The sequence below is a fragment of the Saprolegnia parasitica genome, assembly GCF_000151545.1.
Source record: "Saprolegnia parasitica CBS 223.65 unplaced genomic scaffold supercont2.3, whole genome shotgun sequence".
NCBI classification, from domain to species: Eukaryota; Oomycota; class Saprolegniomycetes; order Saprolegniales; family Saprolegniaceae; genus Saprolegnia; species Saprolegnia parasitica.
The window spans coordinates 955,014-972,341 of NW_012156397.1; the positions used below are offsets into that span (position 1 = coordinate 955,014).

Sequence of the window (17,328 nt, forward strand, 5' to 3'; positions counted from 1 at the left end):
CTTGATACTATCGGATCGATGCAAGTAATATTGAGGTTGATACGGTTAGCTAATGTTGCCCGTGCCGCCTGCCGACTCGGGACAGCGGTAGTCCTCGGGCATCGCGTACCGCTGGAGCTTGTTGAAGGCAAACTGGCGCTTGCCCGTGTTCTTGAGCGCGTTCTCAATGCGAACGCCATGTGTGCGCATCACGGCGACCGTCGACGCGACCTTGTACGCCGGGAGGCCGTGGAACCGGTGCAGAATCCGGACCTGCTCGAGCGTGACCGACATGGCCGTGCGGTCCTTCGCGCTCTTGCAGATCGTGACGCGACCGCCGCCGAGACCGCGGCAGAGGTCCGACGACTTGGTGAGAATGTCCGGGCGCTTGGTCTTGACGAGGCTGCTGGCCGACTCTTCGATCGCGAGACGCAGCGTTTGCAGCTGCCGGGTAATCTCGGCTTCCGAGAGCCCGTCGCCATCACTGCCCTTGCGCTTGGCGGCCCGCTGCAGCGACCACGACTAGACAAGAAGATCCATAAAACACATATACGAAAAACGAGTGTACCTGGTGCGAGCGCATGTACTGGTTGCAAAAGTCTTCCAGCGGTTTGAGGTTGCGGAGGTTGATCGCGTCTTGCAGCTCCGTCTTGGCGCGCTCGGTGCTGTTGGCGATCGATTGCATTTCGTTGATGCCTTGCGTGAAGAGGAGCGGCGTCACGGTAATCTCGCCGCCGTCCATGAGACGACCCGGCAGCGGCGTGTCCGTGCAGTTGACGTGCACGCTCACAACGTACTTGATGCTCGAGTTGGTCAAGCTCTTGGGCTTCTCCGACACGTGGACTTTGACCACGACATCGTCGTTGAGGCTGTGGTCGCTGCTCGCATGCAGATCCTTGATTGTGAGCCGCTTCCGGAACGAAAATCGACCGGACGGCTTGTCCCGGACGTCCAAAAGCACAAACGCGACGGTCGAGAGTCGCTCGACGGCGGCCGCCATGTCTTCAAGCATCCCAATCTCATTGCCGTGCGTCGAGAGCAGTGACTCGACCTGGAAGAGGAAGCCGAGGCGGCTGAGCTGGTTGAGGATCGACTCGCCCTTCGTGATGTCGGGGCTCTGCAGCGCCAGCTCAATCTTCCGCACAAAGCTCGCGACGAGCGCGGAGAGCGCTTGCGAGAAACACACGTCCATGCGCAGCTTGACGTCCCACTTGAGGTCGTCGAGCGCGCGGACTTGGTCCGACCAGCGCGGGCCACTATCGTTCTCGGCCACTTGGGCTTGGAGCTTGAGCACCTTGTTGACCATGGACGTGAGCCCGCCGGATTTGAACTTGTAGCAGTGCGCGGCCATCGCGCCCACGGTGGTAAACTCGTAGATGGACACGTCCTGGGACGACTTGCGCTTCTCTTCATTCACAAACGCGTTCGTGGGCCCGACGAGGTAGTCTTCCACATGCAAGTTGATCGGGACAAACTTGAGGTCGCGGGACTTTTTCTCGACGCTGGCCTTGAAATACCGCTTTTGATTGTCGCGCTGGACGAGCAGCTGAATGTCTTGCGCAGCTGCGAGAGGTACTCTTTCCGCCGCTCGAGCCGGTCTTCGAGCCACATGCGTACCACCGTCGCGTCGCCTTCGTCCTGGATTGTCTGCAGAATCTGGTTGTAAAACCCGCCGTCTTTAGTGGGCTTTTTGAGACTCAAAAATGCCGCCACGTCCTTGGAAGCCACCTCGACGTCGTCGGCGCGCTCGACCGCCAAGAGATCGAGGAGCTGCCGAGGAATGCTGTTGGCAAACCGACTTTCCTTGAGCTCCTCGACGACGAGGCCGCCGTCGCCGACCTCGGCTTCGTACTGAAAGTACCGAATGATGTTGCCCATGTTCTGGTGCGACGGCTCGTCGCCCGCACTCGCCTCGCCCATCGAGACGGTCGTGACGCTGAGCTTCGTGTCGTGGTACAGCTTCGGGTTGACGTACGCGAACGCCGACGACGGTTTGCGGACGACGAGCTCATGACACGTGACGTCATGCGCGTCCGCGACGCTCACCACGAGCGCTTGGCCGTGCGACGCGGCGTCCATGACGGCCTGCGGCGTCGTGACAAACTCGAGGATCGGTGGCAGCGTCACCGCCTCGTCATCTTCCTCGTCCTCGTCGTCTTCGCTTGGCAGCGATGCGTGGAGGAGGAACCGAAGCAGCGTGTTGGGCGCGAGGCCGGCCACCGGAATCGAGAGCACGGCGACGAACGGGACGTTGCTCATGCCCAGCGTCGAGCTCCGAAACTGGTCGGCGTCGCCAGGCATCGCCTCGTTGAGGCGCTCCGTCTCGGCCACGGGCTTCCACACCGCGTCCTTGGTCAGCGTGTGCAGCAGCACTTCACGGTTGTTTTGCTCGCCGCGATACGCCGTGCGCAGCGTGCAAAAGGCCAGCGACATGTAGCAGACGCTCGGCAGCGCGCCTTCGGGCACCTTGAGCTTGACGATCACGTGGAGCTTGTTGGAGACGTCTTCGAGGAACGTGCCCGCGCGCTCGACGTACCGCCGCCCGTGGTCTCGGTGCGACTTGAACACGTTGAGGTCGCCGACGGCTTCCGACTCGGGCGTGTCGAGCGACCCGAGGTTCGTGCATCGGTACGCGTCCTTGGGCGCCGAGAGCACCGCGATCTCGTCCAGCATGTCGTCTTCGCGTTTCGGGTCGTAATGCAGGAAGAGCAACAGCAGCGGCGGGCCGATTTGCGGCAGCCAGATCGTGAAGAGGTACCACACAAACGTCGAGACGCGCTGGTCGTTGGTCGACGGACCGGGCGTCTTGCCAAAGTCCTTAAAGTCGCGCTCAATGGGTTTCGCGACAATGTACGAGGCGATGTAGATGATGTCCGAGATGATGAAAATGACCACCGTGCTCGCAATGATGCAGTAAAAGATCGTGAGCGATTTCCGCATGTTCATGCGGTCGTCGACGGGCTGCGCCTCCGAGAGCATGAGCGACCGGCCGCGGCACATGACCGCGCCACCCAAGAGCACGAGGAAGAGCGTAAAGACCATAAAGCCAAGCGCGAGGAGCACGTAGTAGCCGTTCATGCTGCACATGGCGAGCGAGTCGAGCACTTGGTACCCGTTGGCGGGCGGCGGCGACGTCGCATCGACCAGCGCACTGTAGCGCAAGGCGCCCGTCACGTTGGCCGTGTAGACGCACTCGAGCTGGCCGCTAAAGACGATGAGGCAGCCGAGGAGCCCGCCAAGGAGCACCATGTTGATGGCCATGTACATAAAGACCACGGGCGACTTGAACGTGAGCTTCCGAAAGAGCTGCAAGCGGAGCACGCTCGCCCTACACCCGTTTGCCTTGAGAAAAGTACCAACAACGCCAAGAGAAATATGACAGACCAGTGAAAGCAGAGCGAGACGATCATGACGGTGGTGAAGAGGTACTGGCCCGCGGTCAGGTACACAAAGATCGACGACGGGCGGAAGAGCCAGAGAAAGTACGCCGAGAACGAACAGACGTAAGCGAGGACGACCGAGATCGACACGAGGTCCGTCCACACGGTCGAGCTCGTAAACGCCAGGCCGTGCTATGAGACATATTTTTTGTAAAAATGGCGACAGCACCAAGGATCGAAGTGCGTACCTTGTACACGATGAAGAGCGAGATCACGAGGCAGATGCCAAAGAGGATCGTCGACGCGAGGTCGTAGACGTTGTTGGCGCCGTCAAAGGCCGCCTGGAGCACCGTGTAGTACTTGGTGTCCCCCGACGTGCTGCCGAGCACGTTGACCAAGATGGTCGGGTTGACGTAATACGCGTTGATTTGCAACACACGGAGCGCATGGATCGTCGCGTTCGGGTTCGAGACGCCGAGGAAGGTGAGAGTGAACGCCGTGTTCTGCGGCACGAGCGCATCGTCTGGCGTCGTAAAGAACGTGCCGTTGAGCGCACCCGTGAAGCGCGGGGCGCCCGCGTACGGCACGCACTCGTACTCGCCACGCGGTAACCGAAGGCGGACGCCAGCGAGCGACGTGAACGCGTCGTTGAAGTGCGAGAGCTCGAGCGCCGAGAGGAGCTGGAAGACCGTGTTGGGTGGCACGACGCCCGTGCTGATCAACGTCATGGAGACATCGGTCGACGTACCAATGGTTCGCGCCGGCGCCGTGATGTTGCCTTGCAGCGAGAGCGTGAGGCCGGTCAAGTTGCGCCCAATCTTGAATTTCGTGGGCTCGAGCAGCGTCTGCTTGATGTTGTTGTTGCCGTTGCCGCTGCTAATACAGGCGGGACTGATGTTGGCGGCCGTGACCGAGATCGAGCCAAAGCCCGTGTACGTGGCGTTGACAAACGGACTGTTGAGGTTGGTCAGCACCAGCGTCGACGGGCCATCCGACGCAAAGGCCGCGATCGCTGCCGGCGAGAGCGGGATCGAGAGCAAGCTCGCGCCCGCTGTCGCAGGCACATGCGCGGTCGTGTCCTGCACGCTGTACGCGACGTGGTCCGAGTTGGTCCAGTTGAGTGTCGGCGTCACCGACGACGTGCGCGCGTAGTTGCCATACGGGTACTCGATCGTCATCGTCACGTTGCCGAGGCCGCACGTCTTGAGGTTGGCGATGCTAAGGCCCTTGCTCTCGAGGAGGCCCTTCCAGCTCGGCACGGTGATCTGCACGTCGCAGTTGACGCACGTCGTGGCGCGCACCGGCGTCCAGAGATAGTCGACTTGGGCCGCGACCGCCGCTGCTAGCAGCAGCAGCATGCAGACGTGCCTTCGTAGCATGAGACGTCGTCCTACGCAGGGTACACGCATGATGCTGACGGCCTCGGCGGAGCAGTCGCCTACCTGATGCTGAACTTGGCGTAGCGTGAGCTCACTCGGTCGGTCCGTGTCTTTTGCAGCGGCCAATCAGCGCCCGAGGTAATGGGACTACTCTACCCAGCGTGCGACTGACTTGCGTTCGTTTACGTATTGTTCGAGGTATTCGATTTCAAAGGTTTCGAAAGTCGCAGGAGGCGCATTGTTCGATTCGATTCTTATGCGTTGCCACAGAGTATAAGATGTGACAGTATTTCCAGCGTCGTGTTACATGGGCGTGAAATATTTCGTCGGTCGCGTGGGACCAGCGACCAGCGACCGCCGACCGCCGACGACCGCGCGGACGACCGCCGGCGTTCCGCCGTACCACGTGGCGACGTACGCCATTACCGCTGCGGCCACTGATGCGCTGAACCGATGCAGCCGACGTCGCTGCATGGCCACGCAGGCGGTCCCATCACCAACGAGCATGCGCATGATACAAGCACCACGACGCATTATTACAACCAACTGCCTTCTTCGACGTACACTATCGTGCGACGCCTAGGCTAAAGAGGAGGCAGGCGCCGGCGAGCAGCAGCGGCGACAGGCGCGGCTGTGTGGCGAGGCTTGTCGTGGTGCTGGTGATGGGCAGGCCGAGGCCGTCGTAGAAGGCGGGGACGTTGCCCGCAAACGCGGTGAGCGCCGCGTGGGCTTCGCGGCACCGCATGGCAATCGTGCTGGCTGGTACGATAAAGTCGTCGCCGTGGAGCTCAAACGTAATCGCGGCCTTTTGGTACGTCCGGAAGATGTAGTCTTGGAACGTGCCGTAGGACAAGTAGAGGTACCACTCGGGCTTGGCGTCGTAGGATGTGCCCGAGGCGTTGGCGACCGCGGCCTGGATCGTCTTGCCGAGCGCGTCGTAGCGCGAGGCGTATGGCGCCGGCAGCGTCTCGTTGCTGTCGCCGTACGGCGTCAAGACCATGCCCGCGTACGAGTGCATGTCGAGGTAGCCCACAATTTCGGCGTGGGCTTGGAACCACTTGTGCAGGCCCAGCACTTCGGGCTCGCTAAACGGCGCGGTCCCTGGGTACGTCAAATCGATCCGGGTCACATTGTCCAAATTGAACTTGTCGAGCGGGCCCCAATTCCGGTTGAGATCGACACCGGCCTCGGCTTGGTTGGGAATGCTCGGAAAGTCGGTGGGCACGGGGCGCATGTTCTTGCGCCGGTACCGCTCGTGCGTCGTCCACGTCGTGAGAAACCCGTCGACGTTGACAATAGGCACAATGTACCACGTGTACGGTGTATTCGACTGTTTGTTGAGGATCGCGTCGAGAAGGACCGCGAGATGGTAGACGACTGCCATGCTGCTCACCCACTCGCGCGCATGCAGGAGGCCCTGCACGTACATGGCGTGGTTTGAGGCGCCCGGCGGCGACAGCTTGTAGCCAAAGATCGGCCGACCCAAGTACGACGTGGCGACCTCGAACTTGGTCACGACGTTCTTGGTCACGCGGGCGGCCATGGCATCCATGAACGCGATCGTCTCCGACTCGTTCCGGAAGCACGAGAAGAACGCGTTGGTCGCAAAGGCCCCGGGCTTGAGAGACGAGATCGGGTTCGCGACTGTCGCGTGGCACGCCAGCGCTGCGTCGACGTCGTCGTTGGTAAAGGACGCAACGAGCTGCGTGAGAAGGAGGAGGAGACCGAGTACGCGCCGCGAGAGCATCGTCAAGTTTACCGATTGGCAAATGGCAAAGACAGGCAAACTGATGACGGACTCATTATTAGCCGTAAAAATGACATTACCAACCCTGCGATTTGGGAATTTACGAGAAAAAGACGATACAGGAGCGTGGGATTGGCGCAAGGTACCTAAAATGTACCCTTGGATTGGCGCGACGATTGCGCGACGTGCGAAGGTCCTCCGGCGTCGTCGTCCACAGACGTCGAAAGCGCGCAGCTGCGTGGATGATGCTCGTTTTGATTCCCGCTAGCATTGGTGCGCCGGTGACGTGGTTCGGACAGCGGACTGGCCCGGCGCGTTGTTGCTTGCTGGACGCGAGTAGGTGTGAAATATACACAGATTTCCCGCAATTTCAGCCATCTGGGTCGGATTTAGTGAAGTTCAACTTCCGACGGCGTGGTACACTCGCCACTGATCGTCCCATCGCCAACGACATTGGCACACGCGGCGCGCCCAGTGACTCGGCAGGAGTCAATTGTGTGCACAACACATCTGTTATAGCTATTTGCTATAACGTTTGGCTTAAGATCTTGATTTGAAAGACGCGCACTCAACAAAGCTACCGCTGTCTCGAACCAAGGGTAAATAATAAATGTATTTATTATATACCCTTGCTCGAACGATTGGCGCAATTGGATCTTGAACCGTCGCCATGGCGATTCGCAAGCTCAAGGCGCGGGGCATCGGCCGCTTTGAGCTCTTGAGCTGGCTCAACGAGTTCTTGGAGACCGACTACACCAAGGTCCTTTTCATCGTGTACATGTTGTCCGCCTAGCTCACGACACGGAAAGATCGAGCACCTCGCCGATGGCATTGCGTACTGCCAGGTGTTTGACGTCATCTTTCCCGGCAAAGTCGCGCTGCACCTTGTCAACTTTCACGCGACGTACGAGCCCGAGTTTGAGCGCAATCTCGGGATTCTCAAAAAGGCGTTTGATGCGTGCCAAGTGCGCAAGGTACAAGCAAACCAATGCCATAAAGACAATATTGTACAACAATTTGATCGTAGGAAATCCCGATGAAAAAACTCGTGCGCGGTGTCTTTCACGAACACTTCGATTTCCTCAACTGGATCCACGACTATGTGCATCGCAACTGCCCGGACGCGGCCCGCGGCTACCATGCGTACGCGCGGCGCGAGGAGATTTTGAGCACACAGCCCAGTGCCGTCGCGGACGTGAACGTGAACCTCGTGCCCCGCTTCAGCATGCGCAACGTAGGCTCTACCCACGCACTATATAAAGTTATCGACCTGCTGCGCTATGTAGGGCTTGTTCCAGTCGGCGGGCCCCAGTTTTCCCGAAGCCATTTCGACAGAGTCCCACCACGAAGACACGGATCGTCCTACTAGTATGGAACGCTCAACGAGCAACAACAATGACGCACCATCACCCTTGCGCTCGATTTCGGACGCAGAAGTCGCCGTCGCCAGCCTCCGCACTGCGCTGCACACCAAATTACCAGCGAAGCGACCGAGCTTGCGCAGCGCCAAGAAGCCTCTCGAGCCGGCGCCGTGGTCGGGTCCGCTCCAGCGACTGGTATTATACACGCTGCGTAATATGTTTGGTCGTTCCAGAGGATGTAGAATATCGCGCTGGAGGCCGAGCTCCATGGCCGGATTCAATCCCTGGTACGTGTTCTTGTATACGAGTGGTGCTAACTCTCTAACTCTGGACGATGTCGGCGGCCTGCAGGACAGCGACCGGCGGGACATTGCGTCGCTCCTCGCCGAGCGCAACGAGCTGTACGAGTGTCTGCGAGACATGGACGTGCGTGGCATTTTAGTGGACGATTTTTGCATGACACTATTGTATGGTTGTAGAGCGCGTTGCGGGCTGTTGCGCAGCCGACAGACGAAGCCGCCATCGGAGCCATTTTGAGTGCTCCTCTGCCACCGTGGCCATTCGTGACGACCAGCGAGCTCGCGGCGTAGGAGAATGCAAGACACCACTGAATGCCATGTCGCCAGTCCTGGGTCCCGAATGCAAGGGTTGACAATCTCACCAGCCACCGCACAACGTTGTTGCCATGACAACGTCGCGCAACAATTCCGTGCAATACAGCAATGTATCAACGAACTATCAACTCAAATATCAAGGCGTGGAGGATGCCAGTGTGATGTAGTCATGGAGCCAGACGTCGTGGCGCATGGTGGTTAGATAGGACAACTCTTGTGTGTGCTTGCTGCAAGTGCATTGCCATGTCCGTAGGCTTGGCTCTACCGGAGATCTAGCGTGTGCGTACACCCAGACGTCCTGGGTATCGGAAGCGCAAGATTCCTCAGACACCACAACCTCGCTGGAGCTGCCAAATACAATCTCGCTGGTGACATCAACGTATCAAAGAGTCGGTCAAAGCAAGAGTTATTTATGTACTCTTGGTCAAAGTCACCGTTGTTGACCTGAGTTGTCATATGGTTTGCAGGGGTTTTTCGGTACAAACTTGATAGATTCTTTTGTATCAAGCAGCTCGAATATCTACGCTACGAGTAGCCAAAAAAGCAAATCCAATGCACTGCACAACACTTGCCGAATACAATTAGTTCGGTTTTTCTGCACGCTCCAGCCGAGTACCCTCCGGCAACAACCTTGTGCAAACGGCTCGCGCCGCTCCATCGCTCATTTCCAAAAGCCCTCCGCGTCGTCAACATGGGTGCCAAGCAGTCGCTGCAAGAGTTCCAAGCAATTCCGCTCGTCCCGACCAAGCTCGGCGGCCTCAGCACCAACTACGTATCGACAGAGACCGCCACGTTCGTCAACGCGCCGCAAGGCTTCCTCAACGTGATGACGGGCGGTACGGAGCTCGGCCTCCGTGCGACCAGTGGCCTCCTGTCCACGTCCGCGCAGCTGGTGAGCGACAACAGCCGCGAGGTCGTGGCGACCATCAAGAAAGCACTCGTCGCCTTCCGCGCCACGTACCACGTGTACGCCGGCGAGTCCAAGACGGAGCTGCTCAAGCTCGTCGTGCACAAGAGTTACTTCGGGTCGACGTACACCTGCAACGTCTCTGGGAACGGCGGTCGCTACACGCTGGTGTGCAAAGGCAAGTGGTCCCAACGCATGCTCATCACGTGCAACGGCAAGGTCGTCGCCAAGATCCGCCCGCCGCCAACCGGCACCTGCGCGTACCTCGACGTGGCGGCCGGTGTCGACGCCGCGGTGCTCTGCCTCGTTCAGCACATCGCAGTCCAGTGCGATCGATCCAAGGCTTCGTGTCTCGACTGTGACGATCTCGATGTCGACTTTTAAGGCAGACTAAAATATCCATTTCCAAACCTTGTTTTCTTACACCTCGTCGACAGACAAGTGGATAGATAGATAGATAGATAGATAGATAGATAGATATGAACAGCTTCGATCAATTCCCATGGGTTCCGTGCTGGGTTCCGTGGGAGGGCGGGTTATCCTGCAGCACAACAACGACCTATCTTGACTCGAATCTCAGTGTCGGATGACGGCGTCCGTATCAACTGGAGCCATTTCCTCCCGTGTGCGTCTCGTTGTGTGCGACGTAAAATCTTGTATCAATCGCAATCCAACAGCGACACTCAACGCATCTTCCACGATTCATTTTGAGTTTTAGATGCGGGCGTCAATGTACTCGGCGATCGTATCGAGGTAGAGACGCCAGTACTTTTCTTCTTCTTGGAGTAAGTTGTGCTGGCCGTCGGGAATGCGGACAAACTGCTTGTCCTTGGCGCCCGACGTGGCGAAGAAGCTACAAAAAGAATGAGCAATTTGAGCACCAAAGACGCACGCTCGTACCGCTCCGAGCCGGCAATGTCGCAGACGCGGTCGGCCGTGCCGTGGATGAGCAGATGCGGCACATTGATCTCGTGCAGCTTGTCGCCGATCGAGAGCGACGCGTTCAGCATCGCGTACGCTGTGCCGATGCGCAGCCGGCCCTGGTAAAAGTTGGGGTCCACAGCCTTGGAGTGGTGTACGAGCGCTTCCTGCGACGGCGAGTTGCTATGTGCGCTATGGGGCTTGAGCAGCGGCAGCTTGGGCGCAAGAGACAGCAGGACGCGGCCCACAAGCTCGACAATCTTGGGCGGCAGCACGTTTCGCGAGATCTCGACCGGCGGCGCGTGGAAGATGTAGCTTTCGACGAGGCCCGGCGGCATCTTTAAGGTTGCATGCAGAAGCGTGAGACCACCCATGGACCTAGTACGCGGAATCCCATGAGCATCGTTCGCACGATACAGTGGGAAGAGAGACGCCATACGTGCCAAGGACGAAGAGCTTGAGGTCCGGGAACTTGGCCTTCGTGGCCTGCACGAACGCGACAGCGTCGTCCGCAAGCGTGTCGATGCTCTCAATGTAACCATGGCGGCCGCAGCTGCGGCCAAAGCCGCGAAAGTCCATCATGCCCGCAATCCAGCCGTCGCGGAGACTGCGGTTGTAAAACTCGGTGATGCGACCGCTGTGCGAGTTGAGGCCGTGGAGGTACACGATGACGCCCTTGGGCGACTCGGTGGCCGGGTAGTAGTACTTGGTGTGCACCTTCATGGACTCGGACGACGACGAGCTCGGCACGGGCAGGTCGATGACCTCAAACTTGTACTTGGCCTGGAGCGCGAGCTCCTCGACGAGCAGCGGCTCCGCGCGGCGGTCCTCGGCAAGCTCGTCGCCGGGCGCGAAGCTCACGCGGAGGGCGGCGGCGCCGACGACGACCGTGGCGGCTGCGGCCGCGCCAACGAGGTTCAACGTAGTCGCCATCTTCAATCGTGAGGCGAAATGCAAGTGGGGCCGTCTACGAAACACCACCTCTCCGACCCGTGTCACATGTGCAACCGGCTGGCGTAGCCGATGATGGTGCAAGTCGGTTTGGAATCCGAAAGGTTGATGGCGCGAACCGGCTACCATCCCAAAGACCGGTTCGTGTTGAAGGTGGCCCGACCTTCAACGAAGGAAATCGAGGAAGCAGATGGAGTGCGCAAGGTCGGTGGCGTCGGACCAGCCGCGTGCGAGGCGCGTGGACACATCGAATCCGAGGCCGCGACGAAACTTCAGCGTTCCTCGGTCGACGTTGACCACCCAATGTATGGAGATTGCAGCCGCCCATCCTGCTCGGCCAGCACGCACATCAGGATACGTCAAGCTACATCCATCCAAAGCGACCTGCTAATAGCTACGTTGGCCACGAGCTGCGGTATGAGCCGCTGCAACAGCTGCGCTCGCCAGACTTCGCCGTGGGCGATGTGGCAACGGAGGGTATGCAAGCGATGTGGCGGCGAGCCGGCGCCCCGAACACCTGGATCGCGCTGGACTTGGGATGACGCACGGTTGTCGACAGGCGACAGGCGTCGACGCATGTGCCACCATGGCCGCCAGGCGCTGGGGCCAGCGCGCCATCGCCTCGTCACTGTCTTCAAGCCTTTGATACCGTGCAAATCGCTGTAAAAGGACTTCGTCCGAGCGTCCAAGGACGTCCTTGGCAGCATAAACCACGTGCGCGCTTTGACTTTGAGTTTGAGGAAACTTCGGGTCATTCGCTTCGAGGGCTGCATAATATAATACAATGCTTCATCGTCGATCGCCCTACCTTTTATTTGTTTTGCAGTGTCGTTGACGATGCATTTTGGTTGTATTTTAATTGCCAATGGACCACCGGTGAAACTTCGGCGCGCGCCGATTGGCTGGTGGCACCGATTTTTACCGCCTGCACGCGTTCGGATTGGCCAAAATGAACGGGCTGGCTTCGAGAATCGCCGTTCGCGTGCGTTCGGTATGGCTTGGACCACTCAATTGGCAAAATGGACTTCAAAGTCGACGAGGACTGGGAAGAGTGGACGCCCGAGAAGGGCTCGTTCGTGCATCACATGCTCGCCGGCTCGGCCGCCGGCGTCGTCGAGCACGTCTCCATCTTCCCCATCGACACGATCAAGGTACGCCATCCATGGACGCTTCCTTCCTCATCGTCGGGGCGCAGACGCACATGCAATGCCAGCGCTGCCCCGTCAACTCGAACGCGATCCGCATGAATGCGTTCCAAACAGCGAAGCGCCTCGTGGCCGAAGATGGCCCACTGCGTCTCTTCCGTGGCGTCAGCACGATGCTCGGCGCTAGCCTGCCCGCCCATGCGCTCTACTTTTCCGTCTTTGAAGCATGCAAAAAATCCTTTGGCGCCGACGCGGCCGAGCTCACGCCGATCGAGTCGGGTACGCACCGCGTGGCGCGCGCCGGACTGCTCATGTGGTAGCCTGCACTAGGTGCGGCCGGTGTCATCGCTACCATAACGCACGACCTCATCATGACGCCCATGGACGTACGTGTGTCGACATGGATGCCCGATGGCTCAATGGTGCATCGTAGGTCATCAAGCAGCGCCTGCAATTGGGCTATTACTCGGGCGTCGCCAACTGCATGCAAACGGTATATCTCATTGATATACGTGGTCGGCCTGCTCATCACGCATGCGCAGATGATCCGGCAAGAAGGCCTTCGGGCGTTGTACATTAGCTTTCCCACCACGTTCTTCATGAACCTTCCCTACAGGTACCGACGCGAGAGGTATGTATTTCGGTATCTCATGGCGTGTAGCATGATCATGGTGTCGACGAACGAGTCGATCAAGAAGGTCCTCAACCCGTCAGGCGATATCAACGTTGGCGCCTACGTCCTTTCGGGTGCCATTGCCGGCGCAGTGGTAGGCTTCTTTTGCTGGCATGCTTCAAGATGTTGACCTGTGTGCCTAGGCTGGTGCGCTGACCAACCCGCTGGACGTGGCCAAGACGAGATTACAGACGCAGATGCTGTCGTTCGACCAGCCGTCGACGGTACTCGACTTGCGTGCGTCCACGACGATGACTCTGAACTAGATGCGCGGATGCCCACAGAAGCTCAAAGGTCTCTCGCTCGACAAGCCGTCGTCGTGCCGGGTCAACGAACCCAAGATCCACGTATGACATTATTCTCTCTACACCTTGAACCAAGTGATCATCTCATGCGCGATATGAGTAGCATAGTAGCAACGGACACCCGCGTCTGCAGTACCGGGGCCTCTTGGACGCAATGCTGCAGATCTACAAGCAGGAAGGCGTCAAGGCGTTCTTCCGTGGCGTTGGCCCCCGCGTCTGCGTCCACGCGCCGTCGGTGGCCGTGTCCTGGACGACCTTTGAAGTGCTCAAGAACGTCATCGCGAGCGACGAGCAGTAGCTTCGGACGTACTACTCAATCGTGTATGTTGTGCATATCTGGCCCCGCCGAGCTGCCCCGCCGACATACCAAGTACGCGCGACAAATAACATTCAGGGATGCCGAGAGGGTGGGCTGAAAAGACCATCAATCAGTCAAGAGAGTGATGGTAGCGGTCCAACGAGGGATCGATACGATCGGCTACTCTGCAGCTTGGGACGTCGGACAGGCCACAACAGGAGGTGGCAACGCAGTCGGTTGCCGCTGACCACAGCACCCCAGACGCACACATGCTATATTTTTCGTAGGAGGTCGGAACCTCCAGGTGACACGAATGAGTCATTTCAATAGTTGTCAGCGGACATGGCCGCGCCTCTACGCAGCGCGCTAATACCTAGCCACCTCGATTGTCGTCGAAACAAAAATGTTTAGTTGATGTACTAACATTTGTTGCACTGTGTAGTTAGTTGTATACCCGTGCATGCTACTACAAGTACGTAACACGAATCCCATACCAAGTTATTCTTGTCAATGGATGAAGACGAGTGTTGGATGCCGTCGGGAAGATCATCCGCCTCGACGTCGAAGTGCACTTGTGTGCCGATTGGTGCGACATGCCAGAAAACGGATTCGGATTGGCTCATTCCTCTTCGAATCTTCGATTAGTCGAAGTTGATGACGAAAGTGCGCGCCTCGAGATGACGGCGCCAACACAAATCATCGCGCAACGAAAATGACGGAAGCCACGTCGACCTCGCTCTTCCAGATGACGCAGCAAACCAAGGACGAGCTGGCACGCCTAGGCACAGCTGCCGCCGTCTCGTGCACCTTGGCGACGGCCCTCTTCCCGCTCGACATGCTCAAGGTACATCGCTTCTTTCCATCAGGCGCATCGTAAAGCATACATGCATAGACCCACCAGCAGAGCCACCGTGTCGCTGCACCCAAGACATTTCTGCGCTTGGTTACGACGCCAGGCCTCTTGCGCGGCCTGAGCCCGGCCCTCGCAGGACTGGTCTCGGCCGCAGCAATCGCGGTCGGGTCCGAGCACTTCCAAAAGCAAGCTGCGACGACCGAGAACGACGCCGTTCCTAGCGTGGACAACATGCAATTCACGACCGCTGTCATGGTCTTGGGCTGCCTCGCGAACGAGGTGGTGATGGCGCCGACCGACGTACGTCCGTGCTGTCCTTCGTTTGACGTCATTCCAGATATATAGGTCGTCAAGCAGCGCCTGCAGCTCGGACACTACGCCGGTCCCGTCGACTGCGTGCGCTCGGTAGTTGCCACTGTGCCGAATGATTCGTGACGTGTGGTGTATCCGGATAGGTGTTTCGGCACGAAGGACTGCGAGGCTTCTTTCGCAGCCTCCCGACGGGGCTGGCCTTGACCTCCTCCTACACGTATTATACCTGATCTTGCGCCTGTGACAACCCGTGAGAGCTCGTGGTATGTAGCGTGATCGTAGCGGCCACTGCGCTGGCGGTTGCCGACTACATGCCCAGCTTTCTGGAGGAAGAGGACAAGGTGTTTGCGGTTGTAGCGTGCAGCAGCATCGCCGTACGTCGACACAGTTGCCGATAGCTTTCACACTTATACGGTTGTTTCGGGTGCAGGCGAGTGCGCTCACGACCCCGTTCGACGTCATTCGCACGCGGCTTCAGACCCAGACGCTCTCAACCGTACCGATAACGAAGCAGCCCTTCGCCCTTCAGTACAAATGGTTCTGGGACACGGCGCGCCAGATCCACGCAAAAGACGGTGCACGTGGCTTCCTCCGCGGGATTCTCCCCCGGGTCGGCTCGAATGTACCCTTCATGGTGCTCTCGGTCGCCATCCATATGGCTCTTCAGGAAAAGTAGTGCTACGTCTCTAGAGAAACCAGAGTTTTGGTACTAATGCACTTTGGCTCCAAAATGATGAATATCGCATACGACTTGTATCATCGCAGTTGTTGTTTATGGGACATTGTACGCTATCTAGTCAAAGATCGCGTTTCAAGCGGGGGTAGGGTCTATAGATCCGTGCGACACGTCAATTGCAGCGATTTGGATTGATCGTTTTGGATGGAGTCTAACGCTATCCACACATCAGAACTTTGGATGACGCTGTTGCGATCCAACGCGCTACATGGGATATGCTCGCGCTTCCATGTGCTTGACCATGGTCACAGCTATGACCTGGTGATACATCTGGAAACCCAAGTGCCGGCCGCCACGTTGCCGGGCCCATGGAGCAGAAGGCAGGTAGTCGCTGTAAGCGTTGTCTTGGAAACATATCTGCAAACCTGGAGTACGACATAACAGCTGTAGACCGTACACGATTGCAATGCAGATGTAATTCAGGTCTTATTGCGTCTCAATTACACGCTTTGCCAAAACGGGTCCGTGGGCGGCAACCATAGGCTCGTCCACATCATGGATTCCGCGCCCAGTCGCTCAAAGCACCGTGGCCCAATTAGCAGCCTCGTGCTCGGGCATTGCCCCCGGCATCACTTGAAGCAAAGTACCGCGCCTCGTATTCAAGTGGTGGTCTTATCGTGTTGCGCTCCTCAAAGATGTCTTTTTAGAGATCGATCTCAAGGCGCTCGGTCGTTGGTGGTGCGCCGACGAGAAAGGTTCGCATCGTCCAAGTAGAGCAGATCGGCAACGTTGATGTGCAGCACGGGTCGGTCCATCCGACCGAGCTGCCACTCGTGGTGCTCAAGCTTTTTCCAGATCGAGAGCTTGGCTCGTTTCGTCAACGGCGCCGTGCCGACGATCGCGTCATACGGGCGCTGCGGAAGACCACAGTTGGACATGACGGCGATGGCACCGAATCGAAGCGGGTTGCCGTACGTCTTGATGCCAATGACTCTCCGATGAGACGGAATGAGCGCGAAGTACCGGGGAAGCCAGAGAAAAGTGTGCGGGAAACTGTGGTTCATGTGCTCCAGTTCCACGACCATGCTCGGTCCGTCGTATCTGCCGTCGCGATTCACCTGAAAGACGGCGACGTCGTGCACTTGCCTCTGACAAGGCAGCACTAGGTCTAAGCCAGTTGTGACGGCCAAGTGGTTTCCACCTGAGGAGCGAGCAAGTCGCCGATGGCTTTGATACCAGATTGGTGCGACTTTCCAATCGCACTGTAGATCGCACGACGTCATCCGATGTACGAGCAAAACGTGTTGGATTAGGTTACGAGTTGAAGCTACACGCGCCCATTTGTTTTGTCAATAGTCCTCATCCTCGTCTTCGTCCTCATCCTCGTTCATAGGCTGGTCCCAGTACGTCGCCAACATCCCGGGCAATGTCCCAGGCTCCGCCGCCATCACAGCAACAGGCTGAACCGCTCGCACTGTTGGTTGCATGGCTTCTTGTACCGCAAAGACGACCTTGTAGAGATCGATCTCAAGGTGCTCGATCGTTGGCGGCGCGCCTGCGAGGAGGTTGGCGTCGTCCAAGTAGAGCAGGTCTGCGATCGTAATGTGCAGCACGGGGCGGGCGACCGGATCGAGCTGCCACTCGAGGTGCCCCTGCGCGACCTCGTGAGCAATGTTGGCTTCAAAGTGTGGCATCGCATTCGCAGCGTCTTGTCCAATCACGCGAACGATGCTGGGCATAGCTTGGCGTGTCAGTGGCGCCGTGCCGATGCTGGCCACGTGCACAAGCTGCGGTGCATGCCCAGCCGCGCGGCTCAACATGACGACG

General features: G+C 58.4%; 9 protein-coding genes across 9 annotated transcripts; 4 read left to right on the forward strand and 5 right to left on the reverse strand.

Moving 5' to 3' along the window:
• Positions 1-10: 10 nt before the first annotated feature.
• On the reverse strand, positions 11-4,874 carry SPRG_01457 (hypothetical protein). Its single transcript, XM_012339669.1, has 5 exons — positions 4,802-4,874; positions 3,608-4,749; positions 3,364-3,551; positions 548-3,307; positions 11-501 (listed from the first exon to the last, which is right to left on the reverse strand). Exons 2-4 carry the CDS (start codon positions 4,736-4,738, stop codon positions 1,393-1,395), a joined length of 3,234 nt encoding a protein of 1,077 aa, XP_012195059.1. The 5' UTR covers positions 4,739-4,749; positions 4,802-4,874; the 3' UTR covers positions 11-501; positions 548-1,392.
• Positions 4,875-5,303: 429 nt separating this feature from the next.
• SPRG_01458 (hypothetical protein) lies at positions 5,304-6,485 on the reverse strand (the record flags this gene model as incomplete). The annotated part of the gene is made up of 1 exon (XM_012339670.1): positions 5,304-6,485. The coding sequence occupies one exon, from the start codon at positions 6,483-6,485 to the stop codon at positions 5,304-5,306; it is 1,182 nt and encodes a 393-aa protein (XP_012195060.1).
• Positions 6,486-7,116: 631 nt separating this feature from the next.
• Positions 7,117-8,512, forward strand: SPRG_01459 (hypothetical protein). The gene is made up of 6 exons (XM_012339671.1): positions 7,117-7,245; positions 7,295-7,459; positions 7,513-7,719; positions 7,772-8,133; positions 8,198-8,272; positions 8,326-8,512. Exons 1-6 carry the CDS (start codon positions 7,156-7,158, stop codon positions 8,381-8,383), a joined length of 957 nt encoding a protein of 318 aa, XP_012195061.1. The 5' UTR covers positions 7,117-7,155; the 3' UTR covers positions 8,384-8,512.
• A 639-nt stretch (positions 8,513-9,151) lies between these two features.
• Positions 9,152-9,751, forward strand: SPRG_01460 (hypothetical protein; the record flags this gene model as incomplete). Its single annotated transcript, XM_012339672.1, has 1 exon — positions 9,152-9,751. One exon carries the CDS (start codon positions 9,152-9,154, stop codon positions 9,749-9,751), a length of 600 nt encoding a protein of 199 aa, XP_012195062.1.
• Positions 9,752-10,059: 308 nt separating this feature from the next.
• On the reverse strand, positions 10,060-11,259 carry SPRG_01461 (hypothetical protein). Its single transcript, XM_012339673.1, has 3 exons — positions 10,728-11,259; positions 10,268-10,666; positions 10,060-10,220 (listed from the first exon to the last, which is right to left on the reverse strand). Exons 1-3 carry the CDS (start codon positions 11,219-11,221, stop codon positions 10,082-10,084), a joined length of 1,032 nt encoding a protein of 343 aa, XP_012195063.1. The 5' UTR covers positions 11,222-11,259; the 3' UTR covers positions 10,060-10,081.
• A 992-nt stretch (positions 11,260-12,251) lies between these two features.
• SPRG_01462 (hypothetical protein) lies at positions 12,252-13,716 on the forward strand. Its single transcript, XM_012339674.1, has 9 exons — positions 12,252-12,390; positions 12,435-12,663; positions 12,715-12,770; positions 12,818-12,877; positions 12,927-13,000; positions 13,046-13,151; positions 13,201-13,281; positions 13,324-13,404; positions 13,466-13,716. The coding sequence occupies exons 1-9, from the start codon at positions 12,259-12,261 to the stop codon at positions 13,658-13,660; spliced, it is 1,014 nt and encodes a 337-aa protein (XP_012195064.1). The 5' UTR covers positions 12,252-12,258; the 3' UTR covers positions 13,661-13,716.
• Positions 13,717-14,302: 586 nt separating this feature from the next.
• On the forward strand, positions 14,303-15,569 carry SPRG_01463 (hypothetical protein). Its single transcript, XM_012339675.1, has 6 exons — positions 14,303-14,504; positions 14,553-14,813; positions 14,859-14,918; positions 14,969-15,042; positions 15,097-15,199; positions 15,256-15,569. The coding sequence occupies exons 1-6, from the start codon at positions 14,373-14,375 to the stop codon at positions 15,499-15,501; spliced, it is 876 nt and encodes a 291-aa protein (XP_012195065.1). The 5' UTR covers positions 14,303-14,372; the 3' UTR covers positions 15,502-15,569.
• A 648-nt stretch (positions 15,570-16,217) lies between these two features.
• On the reverse strand, positions 16,218-16,586 carry SPRG_01464 (hypothetical protein; the record flags this gene model as incomplete). The annotated part of the gene is made up of 1 exon (XM_012339676.1): positions 16,218-16,586. The coding sequence occupies one exon, from the start codon at positions 16,584-16,586 to the stop codon at positions 16,218-16,220; it is 369 nt and encodes a 122-aa protein (XP_012195066.1).
• Positions 16,587-16,850: 264 nt separating this feature from the next.
• On the reverse strand, positions 16,851-17,321 carry SPRG_01465 (hypothetical protein; the record flags this gene model as incomplete). Its single annotated transcript, XM_012339677.1, has 1 exon — positions 16,851-17,321. One exon carries the CDS (start codon positions 17,319-17,321, stop codon positions 16,851-16,853), a length of 471 nt encoding a protein of 156 aa, XP_012195067.1.
• Positions 17,322-17,328: the final 7 nt, after the last annotated feature.